Source organism: Fragaria vesca, linkage group LG4 (assembly GCF_000184155.1).
Source record: "Fragaria vesca subsp. vesca linkage group LG4, FraVesHawaii_1.0, whole genome shotgun sequence".
Classification (NCBI taxonomy): domain Eukaryota; kingdom Viridiplantae; phylum Streptophyta; class Magnoliopsida; order Rosales; family Rosaceae; genus Fragaria; species Fragaria vesca.
The window spans coordinates 7442466-7454148 of NC_020494.1; the positions used below are offsets into that span (position 1 = coordinate 7442466).

Here is an 11683-nt window from a genome sequence, read left to right on the forward strand (position 1 = left end):
TTTTTTATTTTTTATTTTTTTATAATTCTCTGTATGAAAGTTTTTCTATGTTAAGAATGTGCCACACACATTAAGGTGGTTATATATATCCCTTTCAGAAAAAAAAAGAAGAAGTTTTAAATCCATAGTATGATTTAGATCAATAGTCTAAGATCCCGTGAATATGGAAAACAAGATTTCTGACAACAAACACCAACTAAGATATAATTAAGATTTGTAATGACAAACGCCAACTAAAATATATGAACTTAGAAAGAATCGTTTGGAGTAATTTTAAAGTTTCCATAGCTATTCAAAGCAATTTATTTCTAGTGATTTAGTTATGAAATCTCAATCAAATTATATCCTCAATAATAACCATATATGGAATATCATATCAAAATAATGATGTCACTTCCTTTATATGTGTTTGTAAACATAGCATTATACTTTCACAGGCATTTCTTTCTCTAAAAACTTATGGGAAAGTGGTTAGAGTTGTTTTGATCCTACAAATAAACCTTTCAAAAAAATATTTTCATTAAAATAAAGGTATTATCAAAGTTGTAAAGATGTTGTTCCAACTAGCATGACTTGACGACACATTTAATAAAATAATGTAATTCTATATTACCGCTCTTTGTGTTACTGACTCGAGCAATACTTCTCCAAGCACGAACATATGAGGCCAATAGGATATTACGGATACGACTAAAATAATTTCTATTAAATAGGTGAATATGATTATATGAGTAGCTTATAACTATATCATCATTTCTCGGTTTTCATTATCTATTTAATGAATTTAGCTAGAATTAAAATCCAATCGCTGCTCGATTCTAATTTCCTTACCCATAATAATCAGGTGGAAAATCATCATTGCAAATTTATCCCAGAAATAAATGTGGCAAATCTTTTATTTCTATTTGGGTCTGGTAAATCCAAAATTAACCACAAGAACCTAAAACCCATTCGTGATTACTGATCCTTAATTTTAATTATCCATAAATTATCCACAATGAAACCATGTCCGTACTAAAAGTGGCGCACACACTTGTTCAATCCCATCCCGCTTTGACCCACCCAGAGAATAAGAAGCAGCAGCAGTGACGTAGAAAAATCGCAACACCCCTGTCAATTTAGCCCTTCATCACAAACATCCATATCATTCCTTCTCCCCCATTGGTTTCACTGCTTCTCTCTTTGAATTGAATCCACAATCCAAGACCCTTTTGGTTCTCATCGTAATCGGAGGCTCGGCAAATCGGTAAGGATATGATTGTAAATTTGGGTGCTTGATTTCGATTTGTCTATGTCTTTATGGTTTGAATTGAAATGATTTTGGGTTTTTTTTAAGGGGTGTGAAAGTTTGGGGCTTTATCCGAAAACGACGACGGATCAGGCGGCGGAGACGAGGGCGGAGCCGGACTGTATGGTAGGTCCGGTGGTGGAGGCGAGAAGGGGTGGACATGACTGTATGGTTGGGTTGGAGTGCTTTTTGGACATCGTCAGGGCTCTTGGGATGGGCTCGTGCCTCTCCGTCACCGGTGACAGCGCCGCCGGCTACGGCCGGGTTTCGTCATCCGCGCCGAGCAGCAAGAGGAGGAGGAGGTTGACCGGGAACTCGTCGTCTCCGGCGGGGGCCACGTCGCCGGTCTCGTCGGCGACGAGTTCCATGGAGATGTGGCTGCATAGGGTTCCGGGGAGGTTGTTCCTTAATGGCTTCTCTGATGTGGCTTCCCTGTTCAGCAAGCAAGGGAAGAAGGGTGTCAATCAGGATGCTATGATTGCTTGGGAGGTGAATTCTGAGAATTACATGTGTATGTTTGTATAATTTGTATAGTTTGTTTGTGTGTATCTGTAATTTGAGCTAACTAGGCAGGTTTTGTGGAAAATTTACAGAATTTCGGCTCGAAAGAAGACACAATATTTTGTGGTGTTTTTGATGGGCATGGTCCTAGTGGTCATATGGTGGCGAAGAAGGTGAGGGATTCTCTACCTTTGAAGGTCAGCTCGCAGTGGGTGTTGAACACCACGGATGCTAACCGCGCCGGTGCATCTGAGGAGAATAAGGATAGCCATGGTGAATTTTTTGCCACGTTGAAAGATTCATTTTTGAAGGCTTTCAAAGTCATGGACAAGGAACTTAAGTTGCATCCTCGTATTGATTGCTACTGCAGTGGGACAACTGCGGTTACCATGGTCAAGCAGGTACTTTTTTGTTAAGTTAGCTACATTTAGGATGCACCATGCCTATGAGTTTTCATTTTTACACGTGTGTTGTTTTGGCCTGTAGGGTCAGGATCTTGTTATTGCAAATATTGGGGACTCTAGAGCTGTGTTAGGCACAAGAGATGAAGAGGGTTCTCTCGTTGCAGTTCAGTTGACTGTAGACTTGAAGCCAAATCTTCCTAGTAAGTTACTTGGCTCTTAATTTGGTTAAGAGTGGGAATGTTTATTTTCTTCATGTTGGTATTAAAGAACGTTGCATTTGATTACCCATTTTTGCATAGATTAATGCATGCTTAGGCTTGCTTCATTTTAGACTTCTAAGGTTTTAATTTGGAACCCTTGAAGATTTCAATCTTGAAAGTTTTAAATTCATGAGTACTGACGCTCATTGATGGATTGTTTGACTTCTTTTGGTAACTTCTTGCTACTGATAGACATTATACAAACTGAGATAGCTCTCACTAATAGGCCAAAACATAATGTAGGCGTTAGTTAGCAGCTAGGATTGCATAGTAGGAGTCTGTAAATATGATGTTTCGTAGAGTGAACAAAACCTGTATAATCAAGATTTTTCCTACAAGTCTCTATCTTCAGTGAATATGTAGAAGGTTTTGCCTTCAAGTGGATCTGTCAGATGCAGATGATATTATCTCGAAATATTATATTTTCAATATTTCTTGATGTTTTGCATGCATTTTTTTATAACCTCAGGGATAAAAAAGAATCATACAGTTTTCTATTGACTTTGGGATATATAGATGCTTGGAAAACTTTAAATATGCCTACAAATAACACTGACCTATGCATATGTGAAGGAAGGAGCAAACACTGATTTTAGTGTTATAGTAGCTGATGTTGGGTCAATACACTGCCCTTGATTTGCTGTGACATGATTAATCTATCTCATAGGTTTAGGATTTGTGGACCATAGTATTGTAATGTTAACTTTTACTTATTAATACACTTCTTTTGCCTCCATCTAGGGGAAGCCGAGAGGATCACCTTACGTAAAGGTCGAGTATTTGCTCTCCACAATGAGCCTGATGTCTCTCGAGTTTGGTTGCCTAACAGTAACTCACCTGGGCTTGCTATGGCCCGGGCTTTTGGAGATTTCTGCCTAAAGGATTATGGTTTAATCTCTGTCCCTGATATTTCTTACCGTCGCCTCACTGACAAGGATGAGTTTGTAGTATTGGCTACAGATGGGGTAAGACATCCATCTGCATATATAATATTTACCTACAGCTTATTCATTACATCATTATTTTGTACCTGCATATTTGGCTGGTGTATGATCTTCATTGCAAACTATGAAGGTATGAGTATATTTTGTGAGTAAATAAATCTAAACTAAAGTTGGGTAAAAGGGTGATCATTAGTTTATAAGGGTAGCAATGCAGACTAAAGCTATAACCAAGAATAACCCACTAACCAAAAGCACCTGCCAAAATATATATGACAAGGAAAACAAATAAAAACCTTAATCGAGAGACCTCTCTAACAGAATCTACAGCCACCTTGGTTGAGCAAGCGACAACCCTGAAGTTCCAATCTTCATTCAATGAGGCATGGCTACAATCAGCAAGCCTCGACGAAAGTCCACCCCTTAATTACTTGATGAGTTATATAGAGAGAACAGTCATATTATAATTGCATTCATGGACATCATGTTATAGAGAGGACATACATCTCACCTCTGTCCTCCTCCTCCTAAGGGTAGCTTAGTAATCGATTCAGCCCCACTTAATGGGGTCTCATCTAATAGAATAGGATGATACAAGGGAATGGAGTTATTGACATCCATTTGATCACTTGATTTAGCAGGGGATCCTGCCACTCGTCTACTTGAAAACAGTACCCAGCACAGTTATTATTATCTTATTGATAACTCTAGGATTGCATTTGAGCATGATGGTACCTCGCCATCTTGGGTATGCCTGGTATTCCTACCATACAGAAGTGTTTCTGGTATCACCGACAACATGCTGAGTGAAGGCTCTTACTATTTTGAGATGGTTTTCATAAGATGACCTTGCCTCTTGAGCAATGGTTGCTAAACCTGAGGAGAATGAATTTTATATAGCTCCTAAGTCAGACTCTCCAGAATTCACGTAGCTTATATGTTTATCATCATCTTCTTTCACAATTGCCTAACTACAAACCTTCTTCGGAAATGAAGATATTTGATCCCTTTTTATCTTAGGAATGCAAACATTTCCTTACAATCTCAGGTCCTTGGCATTCTTGCATCCTTGCCTTAGTTCTTTTTTGGTTGGGAAGAAGCCTGTCAACTTTTGAATCTTGGATTGGAATAGACATGCTGTGAACGTTAATCCATAAGTGGAGTCAACAGTTAAAATATAAGATTGGGACTTTTTGCTACTTCAATTTCATTAGATCAAGCTGAGTTCCAGCTTTGGGGCCTCGGGTGACATACTGTTCTGGTATTTACTGAGGAGCTCTTAAACTAGGGGAATAGGAACCTGAATTATACTCTCAGAAAGAAAGAAAAAAGGCACTATGATTAGGCGGACGAGGCTGCATTTCTAATCGATTGTAAAAGAAACACAACATTGAAGTTTGTTGCAGGTATTGGGGTTATGTGGATAGTAGTCATGGAGACAAATGAATGGTCAATCTGGATGTTATGGTGGAAATGGCTCCTGTTTAATGTTGAATGGCTTTATCCAAAATTTGTGTCTTAGCAAATAGCAATAGCTTAGAGCAAGAGATTTCTGAAATCATTACCTTTGAGTGGTTGGCAACCTTTGAACCAAAGACACTGTCCTGGTATTTGTTTGTAAGAGTTGTTTTCGAACTCCAGATAGTTGCTGGAAATACCATGGACATCTTTTGGGCACTAATCAAATTTTCTGTATTTCTACCATCAATGTTAATTGCAGTTCTTCAAAGGAATATAAGAAGTTTAAAATACTTTTTTGAAATAGAGATATAACTCTTGATGCAATTATTATTATCATGTTTTCTTCAGAATTCAATTGATACAAAGATAACTCTTGATTCAATAATTATCTGTGTTGGTCTTGTGAATGGATGAACTAAGAAGAAGACATGTGCTATATTCAACGGAAACTTGGATGTGCTTATTTTTATTTTATTTTGTACACCTGGTTTATTTTTATTTAGGAGGCAATTCTATCCTGTACTTGCAGATATGGGATGTTCTCTCAAACAAAGAAGTTGTGGAGATAGTAGCAGCAAGCCCACGACCATCTGCTGCTCGAGCCCTGGTGGAGTTGGCCAATCGAGCTTGGAAATTTAAATACCCATATGCCAAGACTGATGACTGTGCCGTTGTTTGCCTCTTCCTTACTTCTGGTGCTTCAGTCAATACTTCCCTTACCACCCCAGAGGGGAAAGTGAACTCGTTAGAAGTAGTTGACGTTGGTGGTGACAGCTTAATTGTTTGAGGAACTTCAGAAATACTATGTGAAAAATTGGCTATGAGGATGGGAGTTGGTACAAGAGCATCAGTTGCATGCTTTACTTTTTGACGTGGTACACTCACCTATTCCTGAGCCTTCTTGATTTGAGCAGTAGCAAGATTTTATTAGCTCTGTTCTTATTGTGTATATTTCTCGTCATTCTTTCAACCATTTATTGATTTTTTTTAGTTTTTGGTTCTTCCAAAATCCTGGAAAAAGATAAAGGGTGTATTTAGATTGGTTTGAAAGGGAGCCTTGGAACTCATCCCCTTCCATGTCTGGTGCTATTTCTTCTCTAGTGTTGTGGTCTCTTCTTTTTGGTCTTTTTCATATTGTAAATACAATCTTCAAGCTTTCTAGTACATTACAAAGGCTACTGTGGTTTTGTGCATCCTGTTGTGAATCTCTTTATGTTTAAGGCCTTTTGTTTTTTACCAGTTGTCTTGCCTCTGTTTGAACTTCTAGCCCAATTTCTAAGGGTAAAATGGTTTTTGCATTCTAGTGGCTTATCCACTGACAATGATCACAGAGAAATGAACAATCACACGCAAATAAAACACGATGCCGAATTGAGATATTTGTGTTTGCTTTGGAGGATAACTGATTGTTTTGTGATATGACATCCATAAGAAAGCTGAACAAAACAGATCTGCCATTGTATGCTGATGATAGAAAAGACTTGTAGTACCCATTCTTGCACCTACTAAAGAGAGAATCTTTACCAACTCCTCCTCCTGGGAATGCACTTACCCCGTTCGTTCATGTCTTTCTTGAGTTGCTTCTCCGCTTCCCTGTCCTCAGTAGATTTGTGTTCACCATCTTATGTCACAGATATAGTCTATAAAATAGAGCACAAACCTTCTGCAGCGATATTTTAATTACATTCTCAGTGAGAACTTCAATTGTCGCAACACGATTTCTCCTAGAAGCCGGAAGAACCATCTGCACAATAAGAAGAACCAATTGAATCCCTAAGTCAAGGCACGGGTGTGGTTTTGGCCAAAGGGGCTCCAACAGGCAAGTTAGTGTTTTACTGAAGTAAGCAAATACCCATTGGCCAAGTCAGTGTTTTCTCAACTAAGCAATAGGCTAGTCGATAGTTTAGTGAACTTAACAAGAGTGGTGAAATAGAAGCTTACATATCAATCATGTTGCTCCCCTAAGGAGGTCTATAATATCTAAGCCAACCTCAGTAACCTTAACATGCTTCAACAAACACAATAATATATAATAAATTCTTTAGTTTAGCTTTAGTAGATGTCTCAAATGCTGGTTTGTTTATGACGATGGCGTTTAGCATGTTCAGAATTCATAGGGGTTTCTTAATAGGATGCCTCGTATGCTTTTGGTTTGGAATGGCAATGGCAATGGCAATTCTAAGAGGGTGCTTTTCTTCACCACTTGGTTGGTGGAGGATTTTGGGAATGGATGTATCCTTGGAATTCAATTTAGGGGTCGTTGGTGTGTGCTTATCAAAGTTTTCCTTAGTTGGATGGTTTTCAATGTAAACTTTATATGAACCTCACTCACTGCATTGGTTCAATGGATTAGTTTTTTTTTTTTTTTTCGGTCTACAGGTTCTATGGATGCTTACCAAGTACAAGTTCCATGGCATATACTTCGACTATGTTATGCCTCTGATATGTTTGCTCAAGTTCTTCAATTGTAATTCAAATTGTAGCTATGCAAAGGTTCATCAGCAACAATTTCATACCATCTATTAGGAGCCACATACAACATCCTTGTGCCTAAACGGACCTTTGGGTTCTCAACATGCAGAGGAACCAAAATGTTCTCACATTACAGTACAAAATTTATGTACAAATTACTCTCCAGCATCCGTATATGTTCCTGTAATATCTATGCCTACCAATGGAGCCCAAAACTGGCTGCTTGCATAAGGGGGTGTGCGAAGTATGTGCCTAACGTCAATGCAGTGATCACAAAATAAGGCAACCGAATAAATTCCTTGTAGTAATCTTTTGGCAACTTTTGACGGCCATCAATAATGGCAGCAAAAGGTAAAATACTTGTTCGCTTCTTCACAACTTCAAAGTTTTCCCCATATCTTATAGCCAATCTCCGGTCACCATTCCAAGCACCAAATAGGTGATGCCCAATTAAACCAATAGAAGCTGCCACTGTCACCGAGTTTCCGATCCAAATTGTGTGAGCCAAGCACCAAACCACCTGCCCTACAAGCTACAACAAATACAAATACATTTTCAAATTTTCTTATCTAACAACTCTGTATAGAAAATCTTATGCCAGACTGCAAACATATAATCAAATACAGATGCTTGTAACATCATATTGGTAATTATGCCAATAGCCACCACATTATGAAAGTGGAAAACATAAATAGTAGTTTCATTTTTACAGGTTTATCCAATGTCCCAAAGATCTCTGCACGCAATAGTAACACAGCCCAGTGATTTTGGAAAATCCAATGCATAACATTTCAAGTTATTCAAGGTCCTAACATTATTTGTACAATTGGTTTTATGAATATGACTTCAAGTTAATTGTAGTCAACCTAGATCAGTGGAACCAACAAAAGTCTCAAAAATGACCATATTAAGTAAACAAATTTGTTACCTGTGGATGCCTGGTGATTCTCATAATCCCAGTTTCCCAAAGATGCATTTTGGGCTTGTCAACAGCTGCTACCTCTAGTAGATTGAAAGTCGATGGATAAAGAAAGAAGAACGAAACAAAATTAGACAACCACACCAATTCATGTACACCAAATACATCCTTCAGCTGCCATAACTGTACTCCATCATATCTGTGGTTAATGAAATATACCTGAATCACAAACCATTAAAGTCAAGAAACTAAATTTGGATAAATTTTTCTTTACTGTCAGACAATAATTCAAACATATGGTAATAAAGAATTAGCCTAGCTAGAAAGAAAGAAGAATAATCTACTTGAAGAGCGAATACTCACAACAGTACTAACAGCCAATGGTAAAGATGTCCCTGCAAACAAAACGCGGAAAGCACGTTCTCCAATAAGCTTCTCACCAGTGTCTCGTAGGCTAGCCAAACCACTATGGACTATGGCAAATATGAGAATCAGGAGCAACATTACAACCTGCAGTAGAAGGGTATAAAATTTCAAACCTCAGCTTTGTAACTACACCTCATAGAATTTGACATCTCTTCCCTAGAAATAAGTTATATAACCATGAAAAGAAAGAAAGACATTGCCGCCTAAACCTTTCATTGAACAACCAGAATGTTGGTAATCCATGAATCTAAAAGGAAATCTGAATTAATCCAATGGGGTTGGTCTAGTGGAAGCACCCTACCCTAGAAGTGGGGCAGATGTGCAGAGGTTCTCCTGGTAATATCTCTGGTTCGAACCCCAGAAAAAAAATCCTTTGGCAGAGGGGTCATACCTAACTTGCTCCCAGTCTCGAAGTGGTAGCTCACTCAGCCACCATTTTATGTTCTCTCTCTTTTAGGGGGCTGTAAGTGTACACGTCCAAGAAACCGGAAACCATGAGAAAAGAAATGAAAGAGAACGCAACACCCTTGAGCAATTTTGTTGCACACCTTATCAAAACTTGTCTACAAGCTCGACAACAGCTCTTGTTCCAAGCTTCAACCAAGGAAGTTTCTCTTTCTGCTCTACTTTTCAGAAGACAAGGTTAACCCAAATGTAGACCCAAATAACAAACAGGTTAACCTAAATGCACTGTGCAATTGCTCTCTATGGCCCCCGTTACCCCCATCATTACCAGCACTACATAAACCAATTCCGGAGGATCGGCTTAATCAGAACTCACTCATTTATAAGTTCAAACAACATACCCTTTACAAACCCATCTAAACATTCAATCCACATCCGCTTTCCCTCACTTCCACTCTTACAGTTAAAATCTAAGGTTGTAAAGGGAAATTGTAGTCTAGGCGCATTGAGTATCATTCCTTAGATAGGTCCATTAACAGATAAATCCAACATTAGCAAAAACATTGACTACTTCCCTAAACATAACGAGAGAATGTTAAAGATGATTTCACCTCAGGGCTATCCGAAAGCTCGGAAACCGCTTCGATGAAGGGCTTCCCAAACCCGGTGGAATTATCAATCCAAGCCACGTTGAGCACAAACAACACAGTCCCGAGAATCGCAGTGAAATAAAGCCAGGAAGACAGCTTCTGCTTCGACAGCAGAAACTCCGCCGAGTCCTCGCCCACAACCGCCTGCTCCTCCTCCTTATCAGCATCTCTGATGGTCGTGTAGGCTCGAAACCTCCTCAAGAGTAGAATCTGATTGGAAGCTGTGTTGGGTCTCAGCAACGCTGAACGAGTGAGGGTCACTTTAGGGAGTTTTTGGGAAGTGGGAAATGAGGAGAAGAGGTGTTTGGTATTTGGGTTTTGGGTTTGGCGAGGGAGGGAAGAGAAGAGGGTTGAGAGGACAAGGGTGGAGGAGGAGGAAGCCATTGTTGAGGAAATGAAGGAACCCAATAGGTATATGGTTGGGGGGGAGTAAGAATGATACATGCAACAAGTGTGAAAGAGGGTTTTGAGGAGTATCTGAAACAAGTTATGCTCTCTGCTGGAGGGTTTGGACTCTACTTCGGAGATGATGGAGAGAGCACTTGTTTCAGGGAGTATAGGATAATTTTCTCTGTTTGAACGGCTGCGTCCAAATTCACTGACGTGGGCCAAATAAGTCTCGACACTTGTTTTCTTTGTTTTTTGTTTTTTTGAATAAAGGGCAGCGGCTGCGAAGTCTTGATTAATGAAACTACTGAATACAACGGTTGCCAAGTCTTAATTAATAAAACTACTGAATACAAGAGGAATATTAAGCCTAAACACCTGATTACAAAAGCATGAAATACTATCAGAAATCTCTACACTAGATATGTACTCAGACATGCACCAATTAGCAAAGAATGACCATTTCATTTGTTTTTACATTACAGTGACATAATGGAAAGATCGATTGACATGTAACCCGCTACATATCTTGATGTCTAATATACCAGCTCTCCAATTATGTTGCCGTCGGAAGATAGATCCGACGACATTCAGCTTCACCCTACCACTAGGCAGCAACGACCATTTGACGAAGCAAGGAACTTGCTGCCTACCTAGAGCAAACAAGGCACTAGGGCACACACAGACACGAATCCTGACTTGCACTACACAACTAGTGTAGGGACTTATAGCTCGCAAAAAGTGTGATCAAACTAAAAAAACAATAAATAATTAAAAACTAATAAATTAGCAAAACATAAAATAAGAAACATATGAGCCCAAATTGGGTCTAAACCAAGGGCCCAATCCCTATTTTTAACCCTAGAAAGAAGGAGATCGCCTGCTGCCGTTAGAGTTTGGTTCGTCCTTACCATTGCCACCAGCGCTGGAATCCATCAAGTGCCGCCCATCCGTCAGCATCCATGGTCCTCCACAATTGCGCAACCATGAAAGTTCACAAACGCTATCGAACAACATCTTTTCCTGATAATGTTTAATAATCCCGATCCAAATCAAAGCCGTTTGTGCGAAGTTGCGCCATGTAGCCATCGGCACAACACTCCCAAGCAGCGTCTGAACCTGCACCACGAATCCACCCCACCACCTAGGCCAACAACAAACATCCCACACCCCGAAAGCCGCTGCTCTCTTCTCTTTCTTCACCACAAAACCCTCCATTGAGAAGCTCCTCGATCTCGGCTGTGACAACGATCAGGACACGGCTTCACTCTAGACCTGCACGGGGCCAACAATGGCCTGTTCGACGACGGCGACAGGGCACGCTACCGGACTAGCAGAAAACCTGTCACATCCCGACCCTTATATTTTTACCTTATTTATTAGCGTGATTATAATAAGAATTTTACCGTCTCCGTCATTGAGTAAATAGTTTAATTGGTCCCTAGAGGGGTTTCGGGGACGATTATGTGCGGAGGATTATTCGTATGAGGAAAATACGACGACGGTAAAAATAGTAAATTTTAGCTAGTAAAAGGTAATTTTTATTCGGGTATTATTTTTCGGGGTGTT

At 39.5% G+C, this 11683-nt stretch overlaps 2 protein-coding genes across 2 annotated transcripts; one reads left to right on the top strand and one right to left on the bottom strand.

The window, feature by feature from the left end:
• The first annotated feature begins 1072 nt into the window (after positions 1-1072).
• LOC101306033 (probable protein phosphatase 2C 33-like) lies at positions 1073-6047 on the top strand. The gene is made up of 6 exons (XM_004296632.1): positions 1073-1246; positions 1337-1777; positions 1882-2190; positions 2276-2393; positions 3195-3418; positions 5385-6047. The coding sequence occupies exons 2-6, from the start codon at positions 1412-1414 to the stop codon at positions 5640-5642; spliced, it is 1275 nt and encodes a 424-aa protein (XP_004296680.1). The 5' UTR covers positions 1073-1246; positions 1337-1411; the 3' UTR covers positions 5643-6047.
• Positions 6048-7355: 1308 nt separating this feature from the next.
• Positions 7356-10111, bottom strand: LOC101302159 (15-cis-zeta-carotene isomerase, chloroplastic-like). The gene is made up of 4 exons (XM_004297980.1): positions 9689-10111; positions 8610-8756; positions 8256-8465; positions 7356-7859 (listed from the first exon to the last, which is right to left on the bottom strand). The coding sequence occupies exons 1-4, from the start codon at positions 10109-10111 to the stop codon at positions 7524-7526; spliced, it is 1116 nt and encodes a 371-aa protein (XP_004298028.1). The 3' UTR covers positions 7356-7523.
• Positions 10112-11683: the final 1572 nt, after the last annotated feature.